Genomic DNA, 12940 nt, shown 5'->3' on the forward strand with positions numbered 1-12940 from the left:
AACAAAACATTGTATGGGTCAAAATGATAGATTTTTCTTTTATGCCAAAAATCATTCGGATATTAAGTAAATATCATGTTCCATGAAGATATTTTGTAAATTTCCCACCTTAAATATATAAAACATTTATTTTTGTGAATGGATGCAGCACTATCGCCAATAGAAATGGTCAACTTTAAAGGCGATTTTCTCAATATTTTGATTTTTCTGTACCCTCAGATTCCAGATTTTCAAATAGTTGTATCTCGGCCAAATATTGTCCTATCCTAACAAACCATACATCAATGGAAATATTATGTATTCAGCTTTCAGGTGATGTATAAATCTCAATTTTAAAGAAATTACCCATAAGACTGCTTTTGTGGTCCAGGGTCACATATACTAAATGAGGCAAGGGTGTAGAGTTACATTGAAGAAAATTTTTTTTTTCAAGAAAAAAACCCCTCTATATATGTCATTTGGGTGATCAACAATGAGTTTTAAGGGATAAAATGATTGACTACAGTGGGACTTTAGGTGAATTTAAACGGTTGAGAAAGAAATCGTATATTGGATCCATGCATTTGATCTTAAATAGACAGCAGCCTAATATAACTGCTGATGTCTGTGTCATTAATGTATATCTAACCATAGAAGAAAATGAGAAAATCACTCATTGATCTTGACTGAATTACCTTTGTAGCTTTAATAAAATATAAATACATGTATATTTAATTTACACAGTGAAAAACTAGTGTTTTTTGTTAATTTAATTACTTTATACAATTTATGTAGATTTTCTTTTCTAGTGCTTGATGTTTTTCAGGTAGGTCTATTTCATTTGTGTCTTTGTTCTATTGTAGTTTTGTCCTATTGGCCTTAATTATTTGTAATTAGTTTCTTTCTTCTTTTATCACTGATTGTTTACTTGTCTTCAGTAAGCTTGAGAGTTTCTATGTTTTAGTTTTTTACTTTTTTTGTTTTTCAATGGTATCAAAAATGTTGATATCATAACCTTATTTAAAGCAAAAATAACTATACCGTGATATATGTTATCATGAAATAAGATTACTCATATCATGATTTTAAGATTTTTGTCATATCGCCCACCCCTACATAAACCTTATTGAGACATTGTCTCAACTCGGATCATTTGTAACTTTTCTTGTTTCTTTTCTTTTTTTCCCCATATTATAAAAATATTATCTTGCTTTTGGATGTCTGGCTGGAAGAGCTCGAGTTAGTGCCGCGTTTCTGTGTTTTACCAAGCTTAGTGCAAAGCTGCTGTTTCTCAGCGGCAGATTGGGGGATCACACGCTTTGAACACAAGGAATGCGATTCTTGCCTGTTTAATGCACTGCAAACACAAATTCAATCATATAACAATCCAAACAAAAATAAAGGAATTGTGTTGCATGTTATAATGTGGTTATCTGTGGATTAAAGGATTCTGTTGGGTTCTGTAGGTGCTCGGTGGGGGAGATCACAGATGCCATGAAATCAGTTTTCGGGGAGCACAAGGCCAGCACGCGCATGGTGAGCGGAGCGTACCGCAGCGAGTTCGGCGAGCATGAGGAGATATCACTGGCGCATAATAGGTAGGAGTTTGCAAATTCCCCTTCCCAAAACTGAGTGCCACTTCCTGGAACTGACTCATTCCTCATGAGGCTAGAGGAAAGGAGTTGGCATAATTAAAAACATACATGCATACATAAATGCGTATATATAGTATAATATACTGTATATAATGTATGACATAATCGAAAATGTAAAAGTATATTATGAAAAAATGTGTTGTAGTGGCCAAAAGTGATGCCCGACTTATTTATTTATTAAATGTATAAAATATTTGGTTTGCATGTTCTGAAGTTTTTTGTAGAATTTTGTGCTCACGTGAAACCTTTTTTTATTTTTTTTTGCATGATCACGCGTCACAATTTCCGTTTTATTTATTCTGCCTTTGTGCGTTACTGCCATTTTACTATGAAGAAAATTATGAGAGTATGGATGCGCATGAATTAATACAAATCTATTTGCTCAAAATTTGGCTTTCGTTAGGGCAGTAGGCTATAGGCTATCTCTAATATCCATGACCTTATGTCCGCTTTAACGCATCCTCTGTGACAGCCGAGAAACCAGCTGTAAAATGGGCTGATGGCGCAATATGGTCGGGTGGACAGTTTGAGGAGCCAATGGAGTTATGAGGTTTAGCCTCAGCGTCTTTTAAATGCTTTTCATTGGTTAAATATTTGTAAAATCCACATACAGATGTAAAGGATGACCAATAGCATTCATTTTATAAATGATGAAATTTAGTTACGAGGTTTCGGCCTGACAGCAATGATATATTCTTATTTGTAGCATTTATTTTTACTTATTTTTTGGAATTTGATAATTTTCCATGGCACACCTGACCTGACAACCTGTCAGGGCACCAGCACAGTGGTTGGGAAACGCTTCTCTATGGTATATCCTGCTCATGAAGACTCCAAAAGAGGTCAAATGTTGCATTAAACAATAATAACAGTTTGCCGACATTTAATCTTTTTTTTTTGCTCTTGAGCTGACCCGATAACTCAGTGTGATATCTTCCTTTTGACCCTTATGGCATCATCATTGTTATTTTTTCATAAAGTAACTGGATTTATCTTTAGCTGCTGAATTTATGATAAATCAGGATGGCTTAAACAGAGAAAAGCTCTGAGATTCCACTATATCTCTGTATTTGTGTGTCTTAAGGATTTTTTGCAGTCAGATTAAAGCTTGTCTTGTCTACCCGCCCCATTGTGACCTCAGCTTGACAGATTGGCTGAGATTGAGAGTGTGACAGTACATGTCAAACATTACACCATAAATATTTAACACAAAACTTTCAAATGATCCAGATATTACAACCTGAACATATCAGACTCACATGGTACATTGTACATAACATTACAGGGGAATTATTTTGCACCATGTAATTTTTAAGTTTTATGCTAAATTGCTTTTGTAGTTAATTACATAAACATATATTATAAATACACTTGATTATCCAGACCTTTGTTTAAGCCAGATTTAGTAAAGTTTGATTAGTAAGAGTAAGTGTTCTTTTTGAATTATTTATATGCTATTGAAGTACTTATTCAAATTTTTTATTATATTTATTTTTATACTTGTAATTTTAATCTTAGTTGAAGTTTTAGCAGATTTAAAAAAATAATCTATATAGCTTGATTTTTGTAATTTTTTTATTATTATTTTTAGTACTTAAACTAATATTTATATTTTATTTTGTTTCAGTTTTATTTCAATTACCGAAAATGGCTTTATTTCAATTATTGAATAAAAATGTAAGTTATTTAGTTAACGAGAACAACAGTCTTAAAGGAAAATATATGAAGAAACCAACCACAAGTTTCTTCTTTTAAAGGAATAGCTCACCCACAAAATTATTTACACACCCTCATGTTGTTCCAAACCCATGTGACTTAGTTTCAGCACAAAGTGAAAAAAAATGTAAGCTTCCAAAAATTACACAGGAGCACCATAAAAGTGTTTGAAACCTCATCTTATTTAGTCAGTATGTTGATGGTATCATCCCATGTGCTTTTGTTTCTCAGAATTGCACAGTTCAAAAAGCATGAAGGCAGAAATCCCCGTCTGCTTGTGGCCAAAATGGGACAGGACGGTCATGATAGAGGGGCAAAGGTCATCGCCACTGGATTCGCAGACCTTGGGTTTGATGTGGACGTCGGCCCGCTTTTCCAGGTATGAAAGACACTATCCAACATGGTGCATCTCTACTTTTTTGTTCCCATTTAAAAGAGTTTTTATTTGTATGCATTACTAATCTTTTGCAAGTGAGGGTAAAAATATCCTTTCCTCTGAAAGTCATCCATGTGTTAAAGACGATCAAGAAGTCATCTCATGGAGCTTAGCTTTTCTTAATCGTGTTTATCTCCCACATTTTGCCACTCGCGTTTCCTTTAAAGACAAGTCTATCATCAATTAAGAGATCCTTTCTGAACCATAGACATCAAGAGGTCATGTGCATACCTCTGAGTTAAGCTCCCACTTCTCCCTAGTTTTCAAAATAAGAATAATCCGGTTTTCTCATTTGTGCTCCATGAATACTTTCCTGGACAAAACCATTTTTGCATCAGATTATGATGTTCATTTTAAAAGCCAATGTCTCTGACCATATACACCACCGTTCAAAGGTTTGGGGTCAGTAAGATTATTGTTGTTGTTGTTGTAGTTTAGGAAAGAAGTCTCTATTGCTTCCCAAAAACTGTAAAATTGTGAAATTTCAAATTAAGGTTTTCTATTTGAGTATAGTTAAAAATGTAATTTATTCTTATCATGACAAAGCTGAATTTTCAGCATCATTACTCCAGTCTTCAGTGTCACATGATCCTTCAGAAATCATTCTAATATGATGATTTGCTGCTCAAGAAACATTTCAGATTTTTATCAATGTTGAAAACACTTGTGCTGCTTAATATTTTTGTGGAAACCATTTTTTTCAGGATTCTTTGATGAATAGAAAGTTCAAAAGAACAGCATTTATTTTTAAAAAATTACTTTGTCAATTTAAAATGCATCTTTGCTGAATAAAAGTATTAAAGGGATAGTTCACCTAAAAATGAAAATTCTGTCATTAATTACTCACCCTCATGTTGTTCCAAACCCGTAAGACTTTCGTTCATCTTCAGAACACAAATGAAGATATTTTTTAAGAAATCTGAGAGCTTTCTGTCTCCATTGACAGTTATGCAACTGACACTTTGACGCTTCAAAAAGTTCATAAAGAGATTGTAAAACTAATCCATATGATTTGATTGGTTTAGTCCAAATTTTCTGAAGAGACTTGATCAATTTATATGATGAAAAGATTTAATTTAGGCTTTTATTCACATTTAAACATTGATCAGTGAACATAAACAGAAGCTCAACTGAACCTGCTTGACAAGAACAAACCTCTTGCTGAAGCTCAAACGTGCTGCGTAACACGAGAATGAACCTCAAGTTGTAGTTGCATATTAGTCTGTGGAAGGTCAGAAAGCTCTCAGATTTCATCAAAAAGATCTTTATTCGTGTTCCAAAGATGAACGAAAGTCTTACGGGTTTGGAACGACATGAGGGTGAGTAAATGATGACAGAATTTTCATTTTTGGTTGAACTATCACTTTAATTTCACAGTCTAATACTTGTCACTTCACTTTTTTGTGTCCGTTTCCATGATGACAGACCCCGCTGGAGGTCGCCCAACAGGCCGTAGATGCAGATGTGCATTGTGTGGGGGTCAGCACACTGGCAGCTGGACACAAGACACTCGTGCCCGAGCTCATCAAAGAGCTGCGTAACCTCAACCGGCCAGATATCATGGTGATCTGCGGAGGGGTCATACCACCAAAGGTAACACCTGACTCCTGACAGACAGCTAGATATATGAGCAGAGGCACAATGTGAGTGAACTTCTGCTTACACAGGCAGAGAATTGTGTCTCTTAGACTGAAACTGACAGATTTCACAGAACAGATCTCAAAGAAAGCGGAGAATGAAAATTGATATCAAATTAGTCTGAAACTTTGAAGGCATTTTTCTCAGTTAGTTAGCTTGTGTAATTCATGCTTTGCCTTGCACCATATCCTAATGCAATGCCTCAACATGCGATAAAATGTATCTTTTCCATATTAATCGGAGTTTTTGTTCTAACCAGTGGCTGGAACAACAGCAACATAAAATGTATGACAATTATAATCTCAGGTTACAGGTGCTGATTATGTGCTTTATTTAATGTTAAAAGAATTTAATGTGAGTTTGAATATCATTTTGCATGACTTTATAGCTATACTGAAAGTGACAATGGATATTTCACCTCAGATCTAGGTGTGTCCCAGTTGGTGTTACTGCGTACTTACCCACTATTTTATGCCATTTTGTAGAATAAATAGTGTGAGTAGTGTTATCACACTGAAAATTCCCAAAAGAAAAAGTGCACTTTAAATACCAGGATGATGCACTTACTTAAATAAAGTGTGGCTCGTTGGACACTCAACTGTCGCAGCTTTAGGGTGTGTTCACACTTGGCATGTTTGGTTGGATTAAAACGAACTGGTGCGATTGCTCTCATAGTGCGGTTTATTTTAATAAGTGTGAACGCTGCCATCCGAACCCTGATGCGCACTAAACAAGCGGGCCGAGACCCCTGAAAAGATGGGTCTCGTTCCGCTTCCAAACGAAATCTGGTGCGGTTCGACTGAAATATGATCGCAACACTGACCAAAGACATGTAATCGAACCAAAAACAGGACATGATGTCACAAGGTGCGACCCTAAAAAAGACAGAGTGGTCAAGCATGGCTGTTTTTCAGAACAGCGTCTCCTCGCAGCAGATCTTCATTTGTGTGTGTGACGGAGGGATTCCTGCTGCTGTTTTGATCCCTTTACATATTTGATGAGCTCTTCAGATCAATATTATTGATCTGCTTTCTTAAGGTAGACGATGACGCAATTTTCTTCTAGAAACAAACTTTGTTGTATTATTTTTTTATGTTATCACTGTGAAGCTGCTTTGTCACATCGTATCTAGTTAAGACACGGGCGTTAGATTTCTACGCCTCAGATAGCCTTATAATATAAAAATGAACATTTTATGAGCTGTTATCTTTGTTTTGATATGGACAACACTGAAATTAAATTATCTGTCCAGAACCGAAGACATTGATGTAGATTAGACTTGACTGAACTCTATGTGCATTCATTCAGAAAGTTCACCATTCACAATGTGAATGGAAAAGATAAGAAACAGCAACTTTCATGGCAGAAACGTCAAGGTTTCTTCCTCTATTAATCGTTGAATCTTTAAATCTCAGTGCAAAGTCAAATTACCTTTTTTTTTATTGATTAATAAAGCTGTAAGTCATGATGGAAGGAGACACGTTATATTGATTTCAGCATTGATTAAGGGTTGTTAGGCACGACACACAGCATTGGCCGCTTATAACTGCCGAGTAACATGATTGGAAATCAATTTAATAAGCATTCTGACCTTTGCCACATTTATAATGAATTTGATTCGTAAGGTCACTGATTCAGTGTATGGTGCAACACTTGCTGCATTCATATAGAATTGAATAGATGTGCACCTACATGTGGGTATACAGTATATTGGATATTTTATAGTAGTTATTGACAACACCAAGACTAATGCTTTGATTTCTATGGAATGCATAAACTGATGAAAAATGTATGCAGCTTGGTGTAAAATGTAAAGATACTACTGTTAAAAAGTTTGGGGTCGTGTTGATGCAAGAATTCTCTCCTCAAGGCTGCATTTATTTAATCAAAACTACTGTAAAAACAGTAATATTATGAAATATGTGTAATAACTGTTTTCAATTTGAATTTATTTAAAAATATAATTTATTCCTGTGATGCAAAGCTGAATTTTCAGCATTATTCATCCACTCTTCAGTGTCACATGATCCTTCAGAAATCATTCTAATATGCTAATTTGCTGCTCAAGAAACATTTCTTATAATTATTTACTGTTTACTTTTGATCAATATAATGCATCCTCCCTGAAGTATTAATTTCTTTTTTAAAGTCTTACTGACCCCAACACTAGTGTTTAAATCATCTAATCTAACTCTAATAACCCTGTTATTTTCAGTATTGCCTGATTCTTAATATAACACTGTTGTTTGTGCTCATTCAGATAAAAAAAAGTAACATGCATGCTTTCATCTTTTCATCTTCAACCAGAGACCTATTTGCTCTCCCAGCAGAATACAGATACATTTTTATCTAGATCATCGATTCGTTCAAATATAGGTCCGTTCTCAGTCACAGTGGGGTTTAATTAGGGCCTTTATAAGGTCAGTCTACACAATCCTACATAATGATCTCCTAGCTTGTGTATATGAACGTTTGATGTATGTAGCAACCTGTATGCCTGCAATTACACTGGCATGCTTGATACTTTGAAAACTGCAGATGTGTCTTTTTGAGCTTGCCCACATATGCATAAAATAGATTCCATTTACGTTTGGTTGCGTTGAGGTCTGAGAGCGCCTTAGTGCCATTTAAATGATTATTGAGTGTTAACCTGTAATGAGTGTGGGCCAGTGGAGGCGAAAGCTGTGGTAATTGAAGCAGACATGGAAATCCATCTCATGCACACAATCCATTTGTTTATACCATATCAGATCTACCAGGTAGATTCCACAAGCATTTGGCTTAGCAGTTAAAATAAACAAAATATAATATAAATACTTTTTGCTTATCGTGGTTTAAAAAGATCATTCAGACAGATGAGCAAGTGTTATAGTTTATTATATATAAAAAAAGAATATTTTTTTATTAATTTTTTTTTACTCATTTTGGAGCTCTTTTGTTTTTATAAACTAGAATAAGGAATTTACCATTAGTGGACATCTTGTTAGAGACTCATTATAATAAACTGTTGAGTTCCTGAAGCGTTTTTTGTGTGATCCAAAAAACACACTACATTTTGAGCCAATAGTCTATTTCAGTTCGAGACTGTTTCTATTTATGACCTTGATTGTTGTTTTTATCTAAAAGCAATTGGTTGGACTGAATTAGTTTCAAATTCAATATGTGCTCCAAAGCACACTTAAAATGTTCAAGGTTCAAAACAAGTTAATGTACACAATTAATTACTTTACTAATCATGACATAGTGAAATAGTTCACATGCATTTTCTTCTCTTTTTTTAGGACTACGAATTCCTCTACAACAGCGGCGTCAGCAGTATCTTCGGCCCAGGCACCAGAATTCCTCAAGCAGCAGTGGAGGTTCTTGACAACATTGAAAAAAGCCTGGAGAAGAACCGACATGCCATGTAACCAGAGAACAGTCAGATTTTGTTCTTTCCACACGCTCAACATCTCAAAATGCGCTTAAGCTTTGAGCAAGACAGCAATTCAATATGATATTGACTGAGAATAATTAGAACCCTTTTATATTCCAACAGATATCACATGATGAAATCAGTTTGAAATAATTGACTCTCATAATTGTATTTGATTTGAAAACATGTGAAAGCAGTCATTAGTTTTGTCTAAAATGTGTATAGTTTGACAAAATGCATTAAACTCCGTGTTGATGTGGTCACTAGCCCCTTTCTTAACCATCATTTGGTATTTACAGATCTTATGTGACCAAATGGCACACTTGTGTAATTTTACGATATTTTCCTCATCAGAGTGAAGCTGTTTTATTGTTTTGTTCAACAATAGAAAATACCGTAAGCACAGTAATGTATTAACTTGGATAGTGCATTTTAGATACACAGTAATAGAAGCTGTCTGTCTTTGCTCAACGTGGCCTTATGGACTTTTTTTTTGCATGATTTCTATCTTATTGAGCACCATCTGTTTCAGCTTTTGGTAGAAAAGAGCACGTGGATGTTAAGATTATGTTTCTATACGGGCATGAAACCGTAAACCCTCAGTGATGTGAAAGTGAGCAGCTAAATCTGCTTCCTGTGACTTTCTCTGATTTTTCTCTGATTTTATTGCAGTACTGGATAAACCTTTATTTAAATATAGCAATTTTCATGTGAACTAATCCTAATTTAAAAATAGTCGCTTTATGTTGGTAATTTCACATTCAGATTTCTGTTTTGAAAGGAAGTTCACACTTTGCTGAGATTTGCTCCCGTTTAGTGTGATAGACACCAGTCACTTCACATGATCCTCATGTTAATGCCAGTGTGTTTAGTCCCCATGAAGCGTTTGTCTGCTCCGGCTGCGTCACCCTCCCCCCCCCCCCCCCCAAAAACGAAAGAACCCGAAAATGACAAGATGTGATGGAGTCTGACGTTTTGTTCGCATGTCCCGTTGGCTGTGAGATTCGCAGAAGCCGTCAGGAGATACACTCCTGCTGTGGGCCTGTTTATGTTGTTGACAAGTTCATGCAGCAATTTACTAATGTTCTAAAAATACAGAATAGAAAGTGAAAGGAATAGAGGGTATGCGCGTGATGTCATTGTCGGCCGGAGTGACTGACCATCTGACTGTCGGGCGTGAGTCACGCCCATGGTGGAAGTGGTAGAAAGACAAAAAAAAAAAACCTGAGCGGCATCATTTGTTTTCGGCGTGAATCCCACGAAAAACACACAAAACACAACTAAAATGGGAAAGAGCTTTGCGATTGACTGTACATCTAGATTTGACCAGAAATCTGAGGAATATTTTTACAGACTGCCAAAAGCTACAGAACAGAGGTAGATCATGGGATTGCAGCAAATGGATTGCTGCAATTTATAGAAACAACTGGACTCCAGGCAGCGAAAGGTGGATTTGCAGTTATCATTTTGTGTCAATATGCTAAATTTGGGGTAAAATCATACCATATATATTGTATTGTTATATATTGTATTTACAACTCCTCAATGAAATATTTATCATCATATATTCTGCATAATTGGATGTTTTTAATTAAAGGGGTGGTTGAATATGATTTCACTTTTCTAACTTAAGTTAGTGTGTAGAGCATAAACAACATCTACAAAGTTACAACGCTCAAAGTTTAAAGCAAAGGGAGATATTTTCTTTTAAAGAAATTGCTTTTTGAGGACTACAACAAACGGCTGGTAGGGACTACACGACATTCCTCCCGGGTTAGTGATATCACTAACCCTAAAATGTACATAAACCCCGCCCCCGGGATGTGATTTATAGATTATCAAGACAGAATATGCTAATCAATGACTAGAAGATAACTACACATAAGCTACATAAATTTACCAACTAACCATTCAGAAATGTCCTGTTGCTTCTACATGTTGTCACTTCTTGAGTCTCTCTATCTTTCTGAGTTCGGTTTGAACATAAAAGGCTAAAAGTTTTTGACATTTTCTGTGCATGTCTGTGTGAGGTAAAAGGACACAAGCTCTTGAAGCTCCGCCCTCTGTGCCGGGAGCAGCAGCTCATTTGCATTTAAAGGAACAGACACAAAATGGTGCGTTTTTGCTCACCCTCAAAAAGTGACAACTTTAACATGCTATATAAAAATATCTGTGGGGTATTTTGAGCTAAAACTTCACATACACACTCTGGGGACATCATAGACTTATTATACAGCTTGTGAAAGGGGCATTATACCACCCCTTTAAACACTGACAAAACAAAAACAATACAAGTTTTAGGGGCTGGACGATATGAAAAAAATTAAAAAATAATATATATAACATTGATATAAGTGATCACCCGGATGCATATATAAATGTCAGGAAACACGATTCCTGGCTGCATGTCAATATCCATGGATCACCGGATCTTTGGTAAGTTGTCAGGAACACTATATCGAATCCAACCTTTACTATAAACTGATAATACTTAGTTTTACTCGTGTTTTCCCCTATGAAATCCAGTCATGCAGCAGCTCTTCTGCCACTCAGTCCGGCTGAGGGGGTGTATTCTGGCGGGAAAGTGATGTCAATGCATACTCTCTATACATTCTCAAAACAGCTCAAACCAGTGGCCATTCTCCTCTGAACTCTGGCATCAACGAGGCATTTTCCCCTACAGAACTGCGGCTCATTGGATATTTTCTCTTTTTTGGACCATTCTCTGTAAAACCTAGACATGGTTGTTCATGAAAACCCCAGTAGATCAGCAGTTTCTGAAATACTCAGACCAGCCTATCTGGCACCAACAACCATACCACGTGTAAAGTCGCTTGAATCACATTTCTTCCCCATTCTGATGCTCCGTTTGAACTTCAGGAGATCTTCTTGACCATAGGCAAATTCCAGTCGGAAGTGAGGCTCCCTATTCCCTACTTACTCCGAAGGGCAGAGCCATTGAAGGTCGGACTTTGGAGAGAGCAGGACACTTGAGCGTCATTATGAATCCATTTGGAACGCACTTGATGAAGGGAGCAATTAAAGACCACTCAATTTCCCCATTAGCTTCACATGGAATGTTATCAAAACAAAGCTACACAAATAAATGTACATTTATAATGAAGCTTTTAAAATATGCTTAATGTGTGTGTTCCCGATCTGCTCTTAAATAAGGCATTAAACACATTTCTTACCTGTAAAACTTTTTTTTTTAAATGCTTGACGAAAATGTGTGTAATATATCTCAACAAAACAAAGCAACTTTTATTATTCTGTTTATACGTTAACTCCTACTCTCCCGCCATATCTAGATTTAAAATGAATCGTGAGGATTCGCCACCCTGGGTCACATGACCTTAAAAGATTAAATTACTTCCTTGATGTGACGATCGCATGTTCCCTTTGTAACGGACTTGTGGAAGGGCTCTTTGTAAAGGAATTCAGTCAGTTTGCAATGCCACTCATGTCTACATGCCTAAATGCAATGAGTTGCTGCCATGTGATTGGTTGATTAGATATTTGTGTGAACGAGTAGTTGAACGTGTAACTAGTGAGTGAGTGAGTAATTGTAGTTATTTTGTAATCATGATGGATACATCTTGTATAAAATTGAGGAAAAAAAGATTTGTTTCACAAATGCTGCTGTGGGCCTTAAAGGACAAGTTCGGTATTTTACACTTAAAGCCCTGTTTACAGATCGTATCTGATGAAATAGAACGGTTAAGATAAAAATTTGGACACATGCTGCTGTCCCGAGAATTTTAGGTTTATTTCGCTTCCCCCCCACCACCCCCACAATGGTTGTCTATATGCACTGGAAGATTCTGTCCTAAAAACACATTAAACTTTCGTTTACAAAGACGTGAAACTCACCGAGTGGTCAGGGGTGTTCACTGATATGTTCACTCAAAAATCGCTGAAAAAGATGCATTCCAACAGGTTTTATCGTAGTTTTTGTCCAACTCCATTGACTTAATAGGACGTGCTGTGAGACCGCAGCACCTTTACGGTATTACTCCGCCGCTTCTTCTTCTGCCTCTTCTGTGTATTCAATGAAATGCCTGTGGTTTGCTTGCAATTGGCAAAGGTGCATTATCGCCA

The 12940-nt window shown here is 36.1% G+C and overlaps 1 protein-coding gene across 2 annotated transcripts in view; it reads left to right on the plus strand.

Moving 5' to 3' along the window:
* Positions 1-9099, plus strand: part of LOC309482979 (methylmalonyl-CoA mutase, mitochondrial-like) — a 28314-nt gene extending 19215 nt beyond the window's left edge. For both annotated transcript variants that reach the window (XM_082148590.1, XM_082148591.1), the window contains exons 10-13: positions 1446-1577; positions 3582-3729; positions 5212-5379; positions 8706-9099. In XM_082148590.1, the coding sequence (XP_082004716.1) occupies positions 1446-1577; positions 3582-3729; positions 5212-5379; positions 8706-8834 (577 nt within the window). In that variant the 3' untranslated portion in view covers positions 8835-9099. The remainder of the gene's footprint in view (positions 1-1445; positions 1578-3581; positions 3730-5211; positions 5380-8705) is intronic.
* The last annotated feature ends 3841 nt before the right edge of the window (positions 9100-12940 follow it).

The sequence above is a fragment of the Leuciscus leuciscus genome, assembly GCF_965113295.1.
Source record: "Leuciscus leuciscus genome assembly, chromosome: 19".
NCBI lineage: Eukaryota > Metazoa > Chordata > Actinopteri > Cypriniformes > Leuciscidae > Leuciscus > Leuciscus leuciscus.